The sequence below is a fragment of the Gopherus evgoodei genome, chromosome 12, assembly GCF_007399415.2.
Source record: "Gopherus evgoodei ecotype Sinaloan lineage chromosome 12, rGopEvg1_v1.p, whole genome shotgun sequence".
In the NCBI taxonomy this organism is placed as follows: Eukaryota; Metazoa; Chordata; order Testudines; family Testudinidae; genus Gopherus; species Gopherus evgoodei.
In genome coordinates this window covers 3,940,885-3,956,205 of record NC_044333.1, presented here as the reverse complement: position 1 = coordinate 3,956,205, position 15,321 = coordinate 3,940,885, and the positions used below count along the sequence as shown (strand labels likewise).

General features: G+C 59.3%; 1 protein-coding gene across 1 annotated transcript in view; it reads right to left on the bottom strand.

Annotated features, from left to right (window-relative positions):
- Window positions 1-6,456: 6,456 nt before the first annotated feature.
- The window catches only part of CLEC18C (C-type lectin domain family 18 member C), a 33,757-nt gene continuing 24,892 nt past the window's right edge, over window positions 6,457-15,321 (bottom strand). The window contains exons 9-12 of the mRNA XM_030582063.1: window positions 14,398-14,527; window positions 12,907-13,003; window positions 11,071-11,162; window positions 6,457-9,559 (exon numbers count right to left, since the gene is read on the bottom strand). Coding sequence (XP_030437923.1) covers window positions 9,522-9,559; window positions 11,071-11,162; window positions 12,907-13,003; window positions 14,398-14,527 — 357 coding nt within the window. The 3' untranslated portion in view covers window positions 6,457-9,521. The remainder of the gene's footprint in view (window positions 9,560-11,070; window positions 11,163-12,906; window positions 13,004-14,397; window positions 14,528-15,321) is intronic.

Here is a 15,321-nt window from a genome sequence, read left to right as displayed (position 1 = left end):
GGAGGAAAGTATCCCATCCTTCCCATCAAAGGGCAGAGGACTCCTGAAATGTACTGGCCTTGTGGCCAGCGCCCAGGTGGCTGACATGAACATCTGGGCTCTGCCATCAGCCCCCGGCCTGCAGGGACATGGGGTGTCAGTTTCTGTGAGTGTTAGATCAGGGAACACGCTCCATCCTCAGGGCCGTCCGCTCTACCATGGCACTGCCGCCTGTTATCTCAGAGGTGACACGGGTGGTATAGGGTTTGATTGTGTCTCCTGTCCATGGGGAGGGCAGCTCACCGTTGGGGTGTGGCGTGGGAAAGAGCCAAGCACACCTGTGACTGGCCAGTGGAGCCTGGCTGGGCTGAAGAAAGGGCACCTGGGCTAAGATGGGAGGAGGCTGGGTCAGCCTGGAGCCCTGAAAGGAGTCAGCCCAGGAGACTGGCAGGTGAGAGCTGCCCCGTCCAGCCGAGACAGAGACCGGCCTGAGAGGCACAACAAGAGGGAAGCAGCTGCAGAGAGCTGCCAGGGCTGCTTGGGAGAGCTGGATTCAGATGGGCTGGCACAGAACTGCTGGGGAGAACTGCCCCAAGCTGGGGTCTTGCTGAGTGGAAGCCCTGGGCAGTTGCCCCTCAGCAAAAGGGAGGATCCAGGTTGGTCAGGGGAAGCCCAGGCTGGGTGCAAGGGAATGGACATGTCCTGACCAGGGCTGGGACTCCCAGGCAGGGGAGCTCTCTTGGGGGACACCTGCCCCGGGGGCCAAGGTGGAGTCAGGAGCCTGGCCACTGTCCAGCAGGGGGGCCTGGATGGGGTCCAAGGCACTGGGAACGCAGTGCGGCTGTGAGTGGTGGGAAGCTGGAGGCGCTGGCCCTGAAGCGGGGAACGAGAAGAACTGTTGTACTTTATACGGTTCCTGGGGGGTTGCTGAGAATGGTTTTACTGCCTGGGTTTGGGGGGATTCCTGCACTGGCTCCTGTGAATAGATTATGCCCCGAGGTGGGCTTGTCTCTGGCACTGCGGACAGCCTGGCTGGCTGCACTGGGCCGCTCCATAGCACCGGGGTGTGATCAGCCGGGGCAGGGAGAGAGACAGAAGGCAGAGAGGGCCGTGTCTCAGGCCATGGGTGACCCTGCCCCAGCTGCGCCACCTCGGCAGCCTGTGGCATTTGGAGAGCCCAGGCGGAGCCGCTGGCAGGGGGCAGCCAGTGACGCTCAGTGTAGAAGGGGCACAAGCAAGCTGGGCTGTTCCTGTGACCCGGCGGCCCAGCTTCTCCTCAGGCAGCAGCTGAGCTCCTACCCCAAACACCCCCAGCTTGTCAGAGCAGCAGCTGGGCATCCCCCCTAGGGGCGCCCTGGGCATGGCCCCCAGGCCGTCTGTGTGTCGCGCTCACACCGGTCAGCCGCTCCCTGCCCACAGTGGGGAGCTGGAGCCGGTTGTTAAATTTAGAAGCCAGTGTAGAACCGGCTGTTAAAGGGGGGGGGGAGGGTGGGCAAACAGCTCCAGTCTGTGGGCCATATCCGGCTCGCAGGACTGTCCTGTCTCTGCCTTGCCTGAGCTCCCAGCTGGGGAGGCTCCCCCGGCTCCTCCCCCGCTCCCCCCCTCGCAGAGCCGCAGTGTGACGCGCTGCTGGCGCCAGTGCTCTGGGCAGCTCTGCAGCTCCTGCCGCTTTGAGTGGCACGGTAAGTGGGGACTGCGAGCTCCAGCGGCCGTGCAGTGACCATACACGCTGCCCTGAGCGGCATGGTAAGGGGGGGCATGCAAGCTTCAACGGCCGTGCAGTGACCATACATGGTGCCCTGAGCGGCATGGTAAGGGGGCCCTGCAAGCTCCAGTGGCAGCGCAGTGACCATACACGCTGCCCTGAGCGGCATGGTAAGGGGGCCTGCAAGCTCCAATGGCCGTGCAGTGGCCACACACATGCCCTGAGTGGCACAGTAAGGGGGGACTGCGAGCTCCAGCGGCCGTGCAGTGACCATACACAGTGCCCTGAGCGGCACAGTAAGGGGGGGGCTGCGAGCTCCAGCGGCCGTGCAGTGACCATACACAGTGCCCTGAGCGGCACAGTAAGGGCGGGGGCTGCGAGCTCCAGTGGTCGTGCAGTGATCATACACGCTGCCCTGAGCGGCATGGTAAGGGGGGGCATGCAAGCTTCAACGGCCGTGCAGTGACCATACATGCTGCCCTGAGCGGCACAGTAAGGGGAGACTGCGAGCTCCAGCGGCCGCGCAGTGACCATACACGCTGCCCTGAGCGGCATGGTAAGGGGGCCTGCAAGCTCCAACGGCCGTGCAGTGGCCACACACATGCCCTGAGTGGCACAGTAAGGGGGGACTGCGAGCTCCAGCGGCCGTGCATTGACCATACACAGTGCCCTGAGCGGCACAGTAAGGGGGGGGCTTCGAGCTCCAGTGGCTGTGCAGTGACCATACACGCTGCCCTGAGCAGCATGGTAAGAGGGGGCTGCGAGCTTCAGCGGCCGTGCAGTGACCAGACATGCTGCCCTGAGCGGCATGGTAAGGGGGGGCATGCGAGCTCCAACGGCAGCACAGTGACCAGACACGCTGCCCTGAGTGGCATGGTAAGGGGGGGCTGTGAGCTCCAGTGGCAGCGCAGTGACCATACGCGCTGCCCTGAGTGGCATGGTGAGGGGGCCTGCGAGCTCCAACAGCCGTGCAGTGGCCACACACGTGCCCTGAGCAGCACAGTAAGGGGGGGACTGCGAGCTCCAGCAGCCGTGCAGTGACCATACACAGTGCCCTGAGCGGCACAGTAAGGGGAGGGGCTGCGAGCTCCAGCAGCCGTGCAGTGACCATACACAGTGCCCTGAGCGGCACAGTAAGGGGAGGGGCTGCGAGCTCCTGTGGCCATGCAGTGACCATACACGCTGCCCTGAGCAGCATGGTAAGGGGGGGCTGCAAGCTCCAGCGGCCGTGCAGTGACCATACATGCTGCCCTGAGTGGCACAGTAAGGGGGGACTGCGAGCTCCAGCAGCCGTGCAGTGACCAGACACGCTGCCCTGAGTGGCATGGTAAGGGGGGGCTGCGAGCTCCAGCAGCCGCGCAGTGTCCATACACGCTGCCCTGAGTTGCATGGTAATGGGGGGCTGGGAGCTCCAGGGGCTGCGCAATGACCATACATGCTGCCCTGAGCGGCACGGTAAGGGGGGGCTGCGAGCTCCAGCGGCCGCGCAGTGACCATACACGCTGCCCTGAGCGGCATGGTAAGAGGGGGCTGGGAGCTCCAGTGGCAGCGCAGTGACTATACACGCTGCCCTGAGAGGCATGATAAGGGGGGGCTGCGAGCTCCAGTGGCAGCACAAGACCATACACGCTGCCCTGAGCGGCACGGTAAGGGGGGGCTGCGAGCTCCAGCAGCCGCACAGTGACCAGACACGCTGCCCTGAGCGGCACAGTAAGGGGGGCCTGCAAGCTCCAGTGGCAGCACAGTGACCATACACGGTGCTCTGAGTGGCATTGTAAGGGGGGGGGGCTGGGAGCTCGAGTGGCAGCGCAGTGACTATACACAGTGCCCTGAGCAGCACGGTAAGGGAGCTGTGCCGGGGCTGGGAGGAGGGGTTGGATAAGGAGCAGGGAGCAGTTGGAGGGGGCGTAGGTTCTGGGGGGGCAGTCAGGAGATGAGGAAAAGGGTGAGTTGGGTAAGGGGTGGGGCTCTAGGGGGCAATTAGGGTGGGGGGTGTCAGGAGGGAGTGGTCAGGGGAGAAGGAGCGGTGAGGGCTGATGGGTTGCAGGTTCCGAAGGGGACAGTCAGGGGCAGGATGTGGGTGGGGGTCGGATGGGGGGACAGGCTGTTTTGGGAGGCACAGCCTTCCCTACCTGGCCCCCGATACAATTTTGCAACCCCAATGTGCAGGGCCAGCTTTAGGAAGTGTGGGGCCCGATTTCGACAGGGTCCCAGCAGGGATGACTAAAAAAAAAAAGTTAAAAAAAAACCATGGGGCCTTTACTCACCGGAGGGCGCTCAAAGTCTTCAGCGGCACTTCGGCGGCGGGTCCTTCACTCGCTCTGGATCTTCAGCGCCACTGAAGGACCCATTGCTGAAGTGCCGCCGAAGACCCGGTAGGGACCTGGTTGTCAAGATTTTGGCAGCTCATCACTGCGTGCCCCTCCAGGTCCTTTACCCCAGCTGGGCAGGGCCGTGTCCCTGCCTAGAGAATCACTACAGGTCTCACCATGGGGGCCAGGGGAACAGACAGCAAGGGGCGAGCATGCCAGCCATTCCCCAGAGATCCAGTGGCTGGGCCCAGCACTGTCTAGCTCCGTGCCCAGATGATGCAGCATCATCGTGCCCCAGATCAGTGCCACCCCAGTCCTGCCTGAGGCTGTGACAGACACAGGGGCTGGGGTGGTTGCCATGCACCTGGGGGTGGAACAGCTGCTGATTTCAGGGGCGTTCCCCTGAGTGAGAGCAGAACTGGGCCCTTCCCAGGGAAGTTCTGCCCTAGCAAGCCAGTCCCGGCCTGGCCCACCCACCTGTTCCTTGGGTCCGTCCCTTTGTAATTGCTGCCTGGCTCTCATGGGCTTGCTGGGATGGAGGCTGGTTTCACAGGCCCATTGTTAGCTGCACTGGGGTTCTTACTAGGAAGCACTCTCAGCAGGGCAATGTAGGCCCTCGGGATGGCTAGTGCCACGTGCCACGGAGCGCTCTTCCCTTCTGGTGCACTGGTTCTAATCCTGGCCAAGGAATTAGTGACCAACAGCTGTCCCCTTCTGTGGACAGCGGGTGATCTCAGCTCTCAGTGCACTTGGCCTGAATGCCCCTTGTTGGCCATGTCAGCGGGCAACAGCAAGACCTGAGTGCAGGAGCCCATGTATTTCTTGCAGGAGTTAATGCCCTCCCAACTGGGCACCCCATCAGGGCATCTACACCAAACCCTGCACTTTGCAGGTAGCTATAGGAGAAACTAGAGTGAAAGGTGCAGCATGGCTGAGTGGCTAGAGCTCTGCACTAGGATTTGGGAGAGCAGGCTTTGGTTCCTGGCTCTGCTGATGCCTCAGTTTCCTCATGTGTAAAATGATAAGGCAGGGTAGGCAACCTATGGCATGCATGCCAAAGGCGGCACACAAGCTGATTTTTCAGTGGCACTCACAGTGGCCAGGTCCTAGCCACCAGTCGGGGGGGGGGGGGCTCTGCATTTTAATTTAATTTGAAATGAAGATTCTTAAACATTTTTAAAACCTTATTTACTTTACATACAATAGTGTAGTTATATATTATAGAGTTATAGAAAGAGACCTTCTAAAAACATTCAAATGTATTACTGGTACGCGAAACCTGAAATTAGAGTGACTAAATGAAGACTAGGCACAGCACTTCTGAAAGGTTGCCGACCCCTGTGATAAGGCTATTGCCCCCCCTCCCCCCGCCCTTTGTGAAGTACTTTGAGATCTGCTGATGAAAAGTGCTAGCCATGGGCTGGGTGTTGTTATCATCACCCTGTCTAATATGTGGCTCCTGTGGTATATGGAGCCAGGGCCCTACCATGCCTTAGCTTTCTGTGTCCTGCATCTGGCCGCTGCTGAGATCTGAGCCAGCAGCCATCTATTCTCACCACTGCTGTGGCCTGTTAAAGAGACTCACACACTGCGCTCTCAGACGCACTGACCAGCATGTCAGAAACCATTCTGGTGGCTACAGGGCCCAGTAGGAAACTCCCGTTCTCTGAATGGGGTGTTGGATCAGGCCCTCCAATCTGGATTGGCAGCCAGTAGGGTCAGCAGCTCCGATCTGCAGTCCACACACAGGTCATTTCCCTGCAGTATCACGCTTCGCAAGAGGGTGATATTAAAAATCCTGATGCCCCCTGTGCCAGGTCCTACTCCCCCATCCCTGTGAGCACTGGACTGTTCTGCTGCCTTAGGAGAACGTATCCCTTTAACCAGAATATTTTAAAGGCTGGCGGCAGTGCTGGATTCCTCACTCAGAAGCTGGGTTTGCACTGGACAGAGGTGGGAGGCTGTCCTAAGGGCTAGTGGGGCAGAGTGAACAATGGTCTAGGAGAAACAATTCACTGACATCTTCCTTTGTGTGTTGTGACATTCTATACCTTGGGGGAGCGGCCAGGAACTCCCATATTCCTCATCTGTACGAAATCATGATCTTACATAGAAAGCATGGCTTGTAAGCTATTGGGGAAAGGTTACGATCTGCCGAAAGTCATTTCTCTGGCCATAGATGTGTATCATTAATGCCTGGAAGTTATGAGAATTGTGCTTCATTTAGACATTACTGAATAGGGCTGAGTTTAGACTGTGTGCTTATATTTTATTTTATTTTGGTAACTAACTCTGACTTTTGCCTCTCACTTAATATCAATTAAAATCTACCTTTTATAGTTAATAAATTTGTTTAATTGTTTATCTTTACCAATGAGTTTGTATGAAGTGTGGGGCAAATCTGCTCAGGGTACAAAGGCTGGTGTATATCCACTTTCCATTGATGAAGTGGTGAACCAATTAATAAATTTGCATTGCTCATCTTGAGCAGTTCAAGATGGTATATTCCTGGGGTACAGTGCTGGGAGCTGGTGTGGGGATTTGGCTCTGATGCCTTTTTCTGTGTGACTCATGAGTGGCTCTGGGAGCATTCATGCAATGTAGCTGGGTATTTGGTTTCCACACGTGGTTGTGCTGAGTGATCACAGCACCTGGTGGGGTTTGCTGCTGGTCACTAGCAAGGTATTGTGAGAGACAGCCCAGGCTGGAGAGAGATCAGGGGCACAGTGGTCCCACAGTCCCAGACTGCACCCCAGAAGGATCCCATCACGTATATTTTTCTGCGTTTTTACTGATCAACAGGATCCCTGCTCCTTTGGGCGCGCTCCCCTGCTCCCATGTGGGTTTCCTCCACTGGCACCTTTGCACTCTCCTCTGTACCACCACCCCCCAATGGAAACGACAGAGAATGATTTGGTTAACGTTTGTGCGGCACGTTCTAAACGGTGAAGTGCTGGTGTTTGCACTGAATCCTTGCAGCGATGCAGGGGGCAGCCTGGCTGCAGAGGGGGGGCTGGATGGAGGGTGACCTAAAATGGAAAGGTTGGGGGGTTGTTTCAGACCAAACAAAATGTTTCATTTATTTTCTGAACCTTTTACAAGGTTTTTAATTTTCTGTAATAACATTGAAGGAAATTTCATCTAAAAATCATGTTGATGTAGGGGAAATGTTGTGACGTTTTTGGCAATCTTTGCCGAGGGTTTGGGGCTTTTTCCCTGACTGATTCGGCAAGTTCACCGTGAATTCACCAAACGGTTCAGTTGACCTGAAGCTGCATTTTTCAGAGAGGAAAAAATTTCAGATGAAAAAAATTTCCCCTGACTATTTACAACGTCTTCATATATGTGCCCCGCCCCGGGATCCCCAGGATCCTACCCCTGGCCAGGCGCTGGGCTGGACTAATGCTGATGTCACGGTTAGCTCCTTTCACGGGGCCTGTAGCAGACGTTCTAACCCAGGGCTGGTGGTCCGGCGGTGCCTTGTTAGGCTAGGGAATGGGCCAGCGGGTTTAGTTTGGGTTTCGGCCCTTTCCTGCTTTGAAATAGCTGGGTGACGGGGTTAGCTTGGCTGGAGTTGCTGCTGGCTATTCCTTGGGGATATGCTGTGTGCGCGTGGAATCTCTCCCAAAACAGCTTCTCCAAAATGTTCCCGAGGCAGTGAGTACTGCAGCTGGTGGCAAACACCAGTGGTTTTAAATCCTTCGGCCATGAGCTCCTGAGGGCTGAGGCTGTCTCTGTTGTGTGTATGTACAGCACCTTGCACCATGGCCTGATCCTAGACACCCCCACCCAGTGCTAAGAACTAAACCTTGTTTTTTCCTCCCTCATTTACACTAGCTCCCTAGTTGCCTGCAAGTCTGCCTGGCCAGACAGGCTCTGAATTTCCAGTATTAAACCCAAGCAGAGACCCTCCCCCCAGCAGAAAATGGCCCAAGCCCCCTTGCTTTTTCTTTGCAGGGCACTTCATGATCTCCCATGTGGGCTGAGATCTGCAACCCTCCCATTCCCTGGGGACCTAGCCACATACAGCTCTTGGCAGAACAGTTCCTTCATAGGATCACAGGAGGCATCTAGTCCAACCCCCTGCCCAAAGCAGGACCCATCCCCAGACAGATTTTTGCCCCAGATCCCTAAATGGCCCCCTAAAGGACTGAGCTCACAACCCTGGATTTAGCAGGCTAATACTCAAACCCCTAAGCTATCCCTCCTTGCCCATCTAGGCCAGCCACAGTGCAGGACAGCAGCTGAGGGGGAAGGCGAGCCGAGCCCTGGGGTGCCAGGCAGGAGGGGGAGCCCTAGCCCAGTGTAAGATGCCAGTGGGAAGTGGCAGGAGAGATGATTGCAGCAGGGAGCAGGTGACAGGCTGAGGAGGGCCCCTGGCTTTTGCTTTCACCACTCCCCATTTTTCTCTTCCTTTTGCCCCATGCCAAGGCAGGTGGCTCCCAGCCGCTCACCTGGGCCAGCCCCGCAGCTGGAGACAGGGACCAGCTTTATTAGAACAGCCACAGGTCTTGTGTTCGTGTCGCTTAGGCAGTGCCCTGGCCAGAGACCTGCTGCACAGCGCGAAAGAACAGGCCTGAACAGAGAAGCCTCTAGGCCCTCGGGAGCTGAGAGTGGGTTGGTACTGGAGCCACCCAGCTTCGTTAGCACTGAGCCATGGCAGGGCCGACTGGCAGAGCGAAGGGGCGTGGGGCTGAGAGCGTGGCCACGCTGCACCTGCCTGCCCGGGGAAGGCTGCCTCCTGCAGCTACAGCGGGAGGTGGGATGGCCCTGGCTAGTGACTGGACACCGAGTCCTAGACCCAGCAGCCACATCTGCCTTCTCTGCAGGGCGCGTCTCGGCTGTGATTTGGGGGGACCCACTGTCCTGCCTAGAGCTGGCGGTGCTCTGCCAGGGCTGACTCTGCGCCACTCAGCTCCCCAGCCCGCTTCCACCAGCGACTCCCGCAGAGTCCGCTAAGCTGGCCCTATTCTGTCTCAGGGCCGCAGAGCGATGGACTGGGGGAACCACCGGGGGGCGCCCTGCTCCCTCTGGCACAGCCGGGAGAAGCGAGGGGCTCCCCGTGCAGACGTGCCATCATGCCCCAGAGGAAGGGGGTGGGGACACGAAGCAGCTGCCTCTGCCCCAGCGGCCATGTGTGAGGGAGGGGCTGTTTTACAGGAGCTCAGGGCTGTTCCATGGGCAAGGGGCTGGGATGCACCCCAGAGACCCCCACCTGGCTTGACTGCGATGGCTCTGGTGGAGTCAGGGCCCCCGGAGCAGCTGTGCAGGTTGATCTGGGGCCCCCCACGCCTCCGCTCCAGTCTGGAAGGGCAGCCCTGGAAGCGCTGTCTCCAGAGCACTCGGCAGGTCCTGGTGCCACCCCCGGCCCTCAGGGGGGTGTCAGCGTGGCTGGGATGGGCCAAGTGCCCAGGAGGGCGGTAGAGGGCCTGGCAGAACAGCAGCAGCGGGTTCTTTCTCTCAAGCCGCGTGTGGGCTGGAGGCGACGTCGTGCCCACCGCTGAGCAGCCGGAAGTTGTGAGGGCTCAGGGCTCGGGCTGCCACAGGAAGATGTGCTCCTGAGCTGCAAAGGATCCCAGCCAGCATTAGCGCTACCCTGCTAGGTCGGCCGTCGCAGTCCACTGCCAGCCAGCCAGGCCCCATAGTGACAAAATCCCCACATCCACCCAGCATGTCAGCAGCACCAAAACACAGATCCTTACTAGGTGAGCCAGAGGGCTAACCCCATGAGCTATCAGCAATAGTAGGCTGTTATCCTTTATGTGTACTAACCCCTAGAGGAGGCACAATGTACACATTACCCCTAGGTCCGGGGGTCTCAAACTTCATTGCACCACAACCCCCCTCTGAAAACAAAAATTACTGCATGACCCCAGGAGGGGGGACCGAAGCCTGAGCTTGCCTGAGCCCCACCGCGTCGCCTTGGGGGCCAAAGCCCGAGCCCCAGTGCCCCGTGAGGTGGGGGCAAATCCGAAGCTCAAGGGCTCCAGCCCCAGGTGGGGGGGCTATAACCTGAGCCCCACTGCCCAGGGCGGGAGCCCTCAGGCTTTGGCCCCAGCTCCAGCAAGCCTGAGCAAGCCCTAGTACCCCATGAAAATGGGGCCATGACCCACAGTTTGAGAACCGCTGCCCTAGATAAAATGGTAATTGGGCACTATGTAGCTAGCTTAGCTAGCACACAGACCGGGTAGTGGGGACAGACTGGCAGGTGCGTGCCAGCTGGCACCCGGCCGTGCTCACCCTCCTGCCAACCAGTCCAGACCTGGGCAATGGGGATCGGTTCCCATGGCACCGTTCGGACCCAGAGAAGGGCTGGTTTAAAACTTGGAAATGAATTGTTGATGGCTAAGGCCAGGGCCTGTTAACCAGACTGGGCACAGGAAGGGCAGCAGCTGGGCAAACTACTTCCATGGTGACCGGCCACCAGGCCTCTTGCAGGGACCAATTCCATGGGTAGGAGGTGGCTCATTCTCTGCCCAGACCACTAATTAGAGTTACCCAGGCCTGGGTTACCTGGGGGCTGCAAGTCAGGGATGAGGGACAGATCTGTGAGGCTGGGAGCCCAGGACAGGGGCTGCATGTTGGGATGGGGGGCACCAGTGGGGCTGTGTGTGGGGAGTCCACAACTGGCAGAAGGGCCTTGGCAGAGCCGTCTGTGCAAGGAGCCCAGGACAGGGCTGCATGTTGGGGGGCATCGGCGGAGCTATGTGCGGGGAGCCCACGGCTGGTGGAAGGGCCTTGGCAGAGCCGTCTGTGTAGGGAGCCCAGGACAGGGGCTGCACGTTGGGATGGGGGGCACCGGTGGGGCTGTGTATGGGGAGTCCACGGCTGGCACTTTGGGCAGAAGGGCCTCGGCAGAGCCGTCTCTGTAGGGAGCCCAGCAGGGGCTGAATGTGGGGACCGAGGGGCATCGGCAGAGCTGTCCGGAATGCTGCAGGTCAGGGCTAAGATGCACTAGCACAGCGCACAGGGCCTGCCCAAGCACTAGGCAGCAGCTGGCTCAGTGCCTGCATGCCCCTCTCCATGCAGAGCGGGTTACAGGCGAGCAGAGAGGAGAGAAGCTGGGCCACTCACCAAACTGGCAGATGTAGCGGTTTCGGGTCTTGCAGCGCTGGTCGTTCCAGTTGAAGGCGGCCGATGCCTGGAGCTCAACGCAGTTCCCAAACCTGAGACACAGAGCAGAGGAAAGTGGTCTCAGGCCTGGGAGGGGAGCATGGGAGCAGGACATGCAGGAGTCCCAGAGCAGAGGAGAGCAGTCCAAGGCCTGGGAGGGGTGCACACTGTGCAGGAATCCCAGAGCAGAGGAGAACAGTTCCTGGCCCAGAATGGGAGCACAGGGTGCAGGAGTCCCAGAGAAGAGGAGAGCAGTTCCTAGCCCAGAACAGGAGCACGGGGTGCAGGAGTCCCAGAGAAGAGGAGAGCAGTTCCTGGCCCAGAACGGGAGCACGGGGTGCAGGAGTCCTAGAGAAGAGGAGAGCAGTCCTAGGCCTGGAAGGGACTATGGGAGCACGTGGTGCAGGAGTCCCCAAGCATAGAGGAGAGCAGGTCCTGGCCCAGAATAGGAGGAGGGGGTGCAGGAATCCCAGAGCAGAGGAGAGCTGTCCCAAGCCTGGGAGGGGAGCAGGGGGTGCAGGAGCCTAGGGCACAGAGAAGTGTGGTCTGAGGTCCAGGAGGAGAGCACGGGGTGCAGGAGACCCAGAGAAGAGAGGACAGTGGTCCCACACCTGGGAGGGGAGCAAGAGGTGCAGGGGTCCCAGAGAAGAGAGGATAGTGGTCCCTTGCCCAGGAGGAGAGCAGGAGGTGCAGGGGTCCCAGAGAAGAGAGGACAGAGATCCCACGCCTGGGAGGGGAGCAGGAGGTGCAGGGGTCCCAGAGAAGAGAGGACAGAGGTCCCACACCCGGGAGGGGAGCAGGAGGTGCAGGGGTCCCAGAGAAGAGAGGACAGAGGTCCCATGCCTGGGAGGGGAGCAGGAGATGCAGGGGTCCCAGAGAAGAGAGGACAGTGGTCCTATGCCCCGGAGGGGAGCAGGAGGTGCAGGGGTCCCAGAGAAGAGAGGACAGTGGTCCCATGCCCAGGAGGAGAGCAGGAGGTGCAGGGGTCCCAGAGAAGAGAGGACAGAGGTCCCACGCCTGGGAGGAGAGCAGGAGGTGCAGGGGTCCCAGAGAAGAGAGGACAGAGGTCCCACGCCCCGGAGGGGAGCAGGAGGTACAGGGGTCCCAGAGAAGAGAGGACAGAGGTCCCACGCCCGGGAGGAGAGCAGGAGGTGCAGGGGTCCCAGAGAAGAGAGGGCAGAGGTCCCACGCCCGGGAGGGGAGCAGGAGGTGCAGGGGTCCCAGAGAAGAGAGGACAGAGGTCCCACGCCCCGGAGGGGAGCAGGAGGTGCAGGGGTCCCAGAGAAGAGAGGACAGAGGTCCCACGCCCGGGAGGAGAGCAGGAGGTGCAGGGGTCCCAGAGAAGAGAGGACAGAGGTCCCACGCCCCGGAGGGGAGCAGGAGGTGCAGGGGTCCCAGAGAAGAGAGGACAGAGGTCCCACGCCCGGGAGGGGAGCAGGAGGTGCAGGGGTCCCAGAGAAGAGAGGACAGAGGTCCCACGCCCCGGAGGGGAGCAGGAGGTGCAGGGGTCCCAGAGAAGAGAGGGCAGAGGTCCCACGCCCGGGAGGGGAGCAGGAGGTGCAGGAGACCCTATACAAGGATTGTAAATCTGGGGCAGGGACCAGCTATTCTGTGTTTGTACAGAGCTTGATACACTGGAGTCTTGGGCCATGACTGGTGTTTCTAGGTTCTCCTGCACTACAGCAAATAAATATTGACAGGTGCAGCTGGCGGGCTCCATGTCCCTGGGCCTCAGGACCAAGCGGGAGCAGCAGAAGCATGGCCATGGGTCTCCGTGCCCCTGCCCTGGTTACTTACCGCTGGCTGTCTGGCTGGCCGAACGCAAAGCTGGTGAAGGAGTACTGGGCGCCCGTGTCCCAGCGGAACAAATCCTTGGACGTTTTATAGGTCAGACCTAAATGAGAGAGCACAGGGGATGTCCTGGGGCTCCAGTCGACACGGGCACAGCGGCAGCCGTGCACCACCACAGCGCTGGGTCTGAGTCTTATCACACAGGTTCCCACTGGCTGTATTTCTGCCAAGAAGCTGTCCAAGTGAGTCAGCAGCCCCAGCAGCACAGCAACCGCAGAGCCATGAACCGCGAGGGATCCGTGCGTCTGCTGCTGAGCTGTGTGTCATGAGCCCCACGCTGCTAGCAGCGATTCTCCATTAGCTCAAGTGACTTTGGAGCAGTGGAATCAGTTCTGTCCCTGCTGCCATCAGGAAGTTAAGATTGTATCACACTCCCAGTTCTGAATTTGCCTGCACTGCACAGCCGCACGTGGGCTCTGCTGACTCAAACAGCCAGGGCTGCACGCTCAATGCCTCTTGGCAAGCTGCGTGGCAGCCTCTGGGCTAGGTACCAGTGCCCTGTGTCCGGCCCCTAGAGCGATGGGGTCCATCCCCATTTCAACCTCCCTCACCCTCAGAGGGCATTGCATTGCGAATGCCCCACAGGCCAGCCCCATGGAGGGCACAGTGTGGCAGCTGTAGTTGGGTGTGGGCTCCCGGCCTCCCACCCGAGTCAGACTCCTGCAGCTGTCTCTGCTGCTCACACACCCTTTCCGCTCCACGCCCCCTCTCCCGCTGAGCCACCATCTCCCAGACTGTCAGCGAGTAACTTCGACCCAGTCCCAACAGCGAGGGCAGGTGCCTACAAGCTGAGGTGGCAAGATGTCCTAAGTTCTCATCCCAATTCCTGGGGTGAACTCTGGCAAGTCGGAGCCCTGCAATGCCTTGGTTTCCCCAGTTGTGAAACACAGATGCCTCCCTCCTGGGGGGCTGGGGAGGGTTAATGCTCTGCCAAAGAACTAAGGATGATCAGACAGCAGCACTTCCATCCTGAGGGAGAACAGCCCCATGAGGGAGAACAGCCCCATGAGCACCCTGCCCCTAGGAAACAACAGCAACCGAGTTCGTTAATTAGCTCCCGTCTGCAGAGCCCTTTGACGATGACACACTCTATGGAAATGCCAGGACTTAGGGCATGTGATCCGGAAAGCGGGGCTGGATCTTACTGTATCCTACGTGCTGCCCTACAATCGGAGCGAGGACTTTTCAAAGCTGGAAAGACGGTACTCCAGCCTTTGGACACAGCACAGAGCTCTGCGCCTGCCTCGGGATCCTGCCAGGATCACCTTACACTCTCTGCCAGCAGAGCTAGGACAGACTGCATCATCCTTCCTCCGGGCCGGGACCCAGCCTGCAAGGTCTCTAGGGCCGCGCTCACCTCCTCCTTGCCTCTGGAAAGTCCTGTCCCAGCCATGGGGCGCCAGCTGTCCTTCGGCAGCAAAAACTGCCGTCACTCACCGATCCAGAAGTTCCGGGTCTCAAAATCCGGCTCTGTCACCTCATTGGTGGGTTCCAAACGCCCCAGGTAAAAGGCCAGAATATCCTGCACTTTCTGATTTGTGATCTGGGCCAGCACGGCTCCTTTCTCCTGCCGGGGATCAGACCCAGACAGCTCAAATCAATCCAGCCAGCACAACAGGCTAATCCTGCCCTTCAGCCACAGTTTAGACCCTGCAACCCAGATGGGCCAGTCCCCCATCTGCGCACTTCTCCCATGTAACCCGAATCCATTCCAGGCGGGCAGAGGAGTCCAGTTCCCCAGCATCTTCTCTTCCACAGGGAACAAGGGACTGAAAGCTCTAGGGTGACCAGACAGCAAATGTGAAAAATCTGGTCACCCTAGAAAGCTCCCACCAGCACTGAGTCTGCTGCACCGGCGTGAACACGGCCCATGGGAGCCCAGAAGCTAGCTTGCTTTGTTCTCATGGAACAGCCACTCCATGAGACTTGCTCTCCCAGCTGATTGTCACCTCTGTGGGCAGATTAACTCCCCGGGGCTCCGAGCTGGTGCTCTCTGTCTATCGCCTGCACCAGGTGCGCACGAAGTGCTCGGGACACTGGCCTGAGGGATCAAAGCCAAGACCCTGCCTGCAAATGGAGAGGAAATTTCTAGCCACCTACGAGGTGGCTTTCAGCTTCCAGCGCTGTGGCAGGAGCTGGCCTGGGCTGTTCGCTCCCAAACGCCTGCTATGGAAGAGGGCTCAGGCTGCGACATGCGGCAGCCAAACCAGACTGGACGCTCCCCCTGGGGCCACTCAGGAGTGAAATCAATGGAATGGCCAGCGGGGGCAAGAGCCTGGGTGTGGGTGAAGGGCTGGCCTGATGCATCTTGCTGTGTGCTGCACCCAGCTGCTTTTGCAGATCTTCAATCCTGCGCCCTGT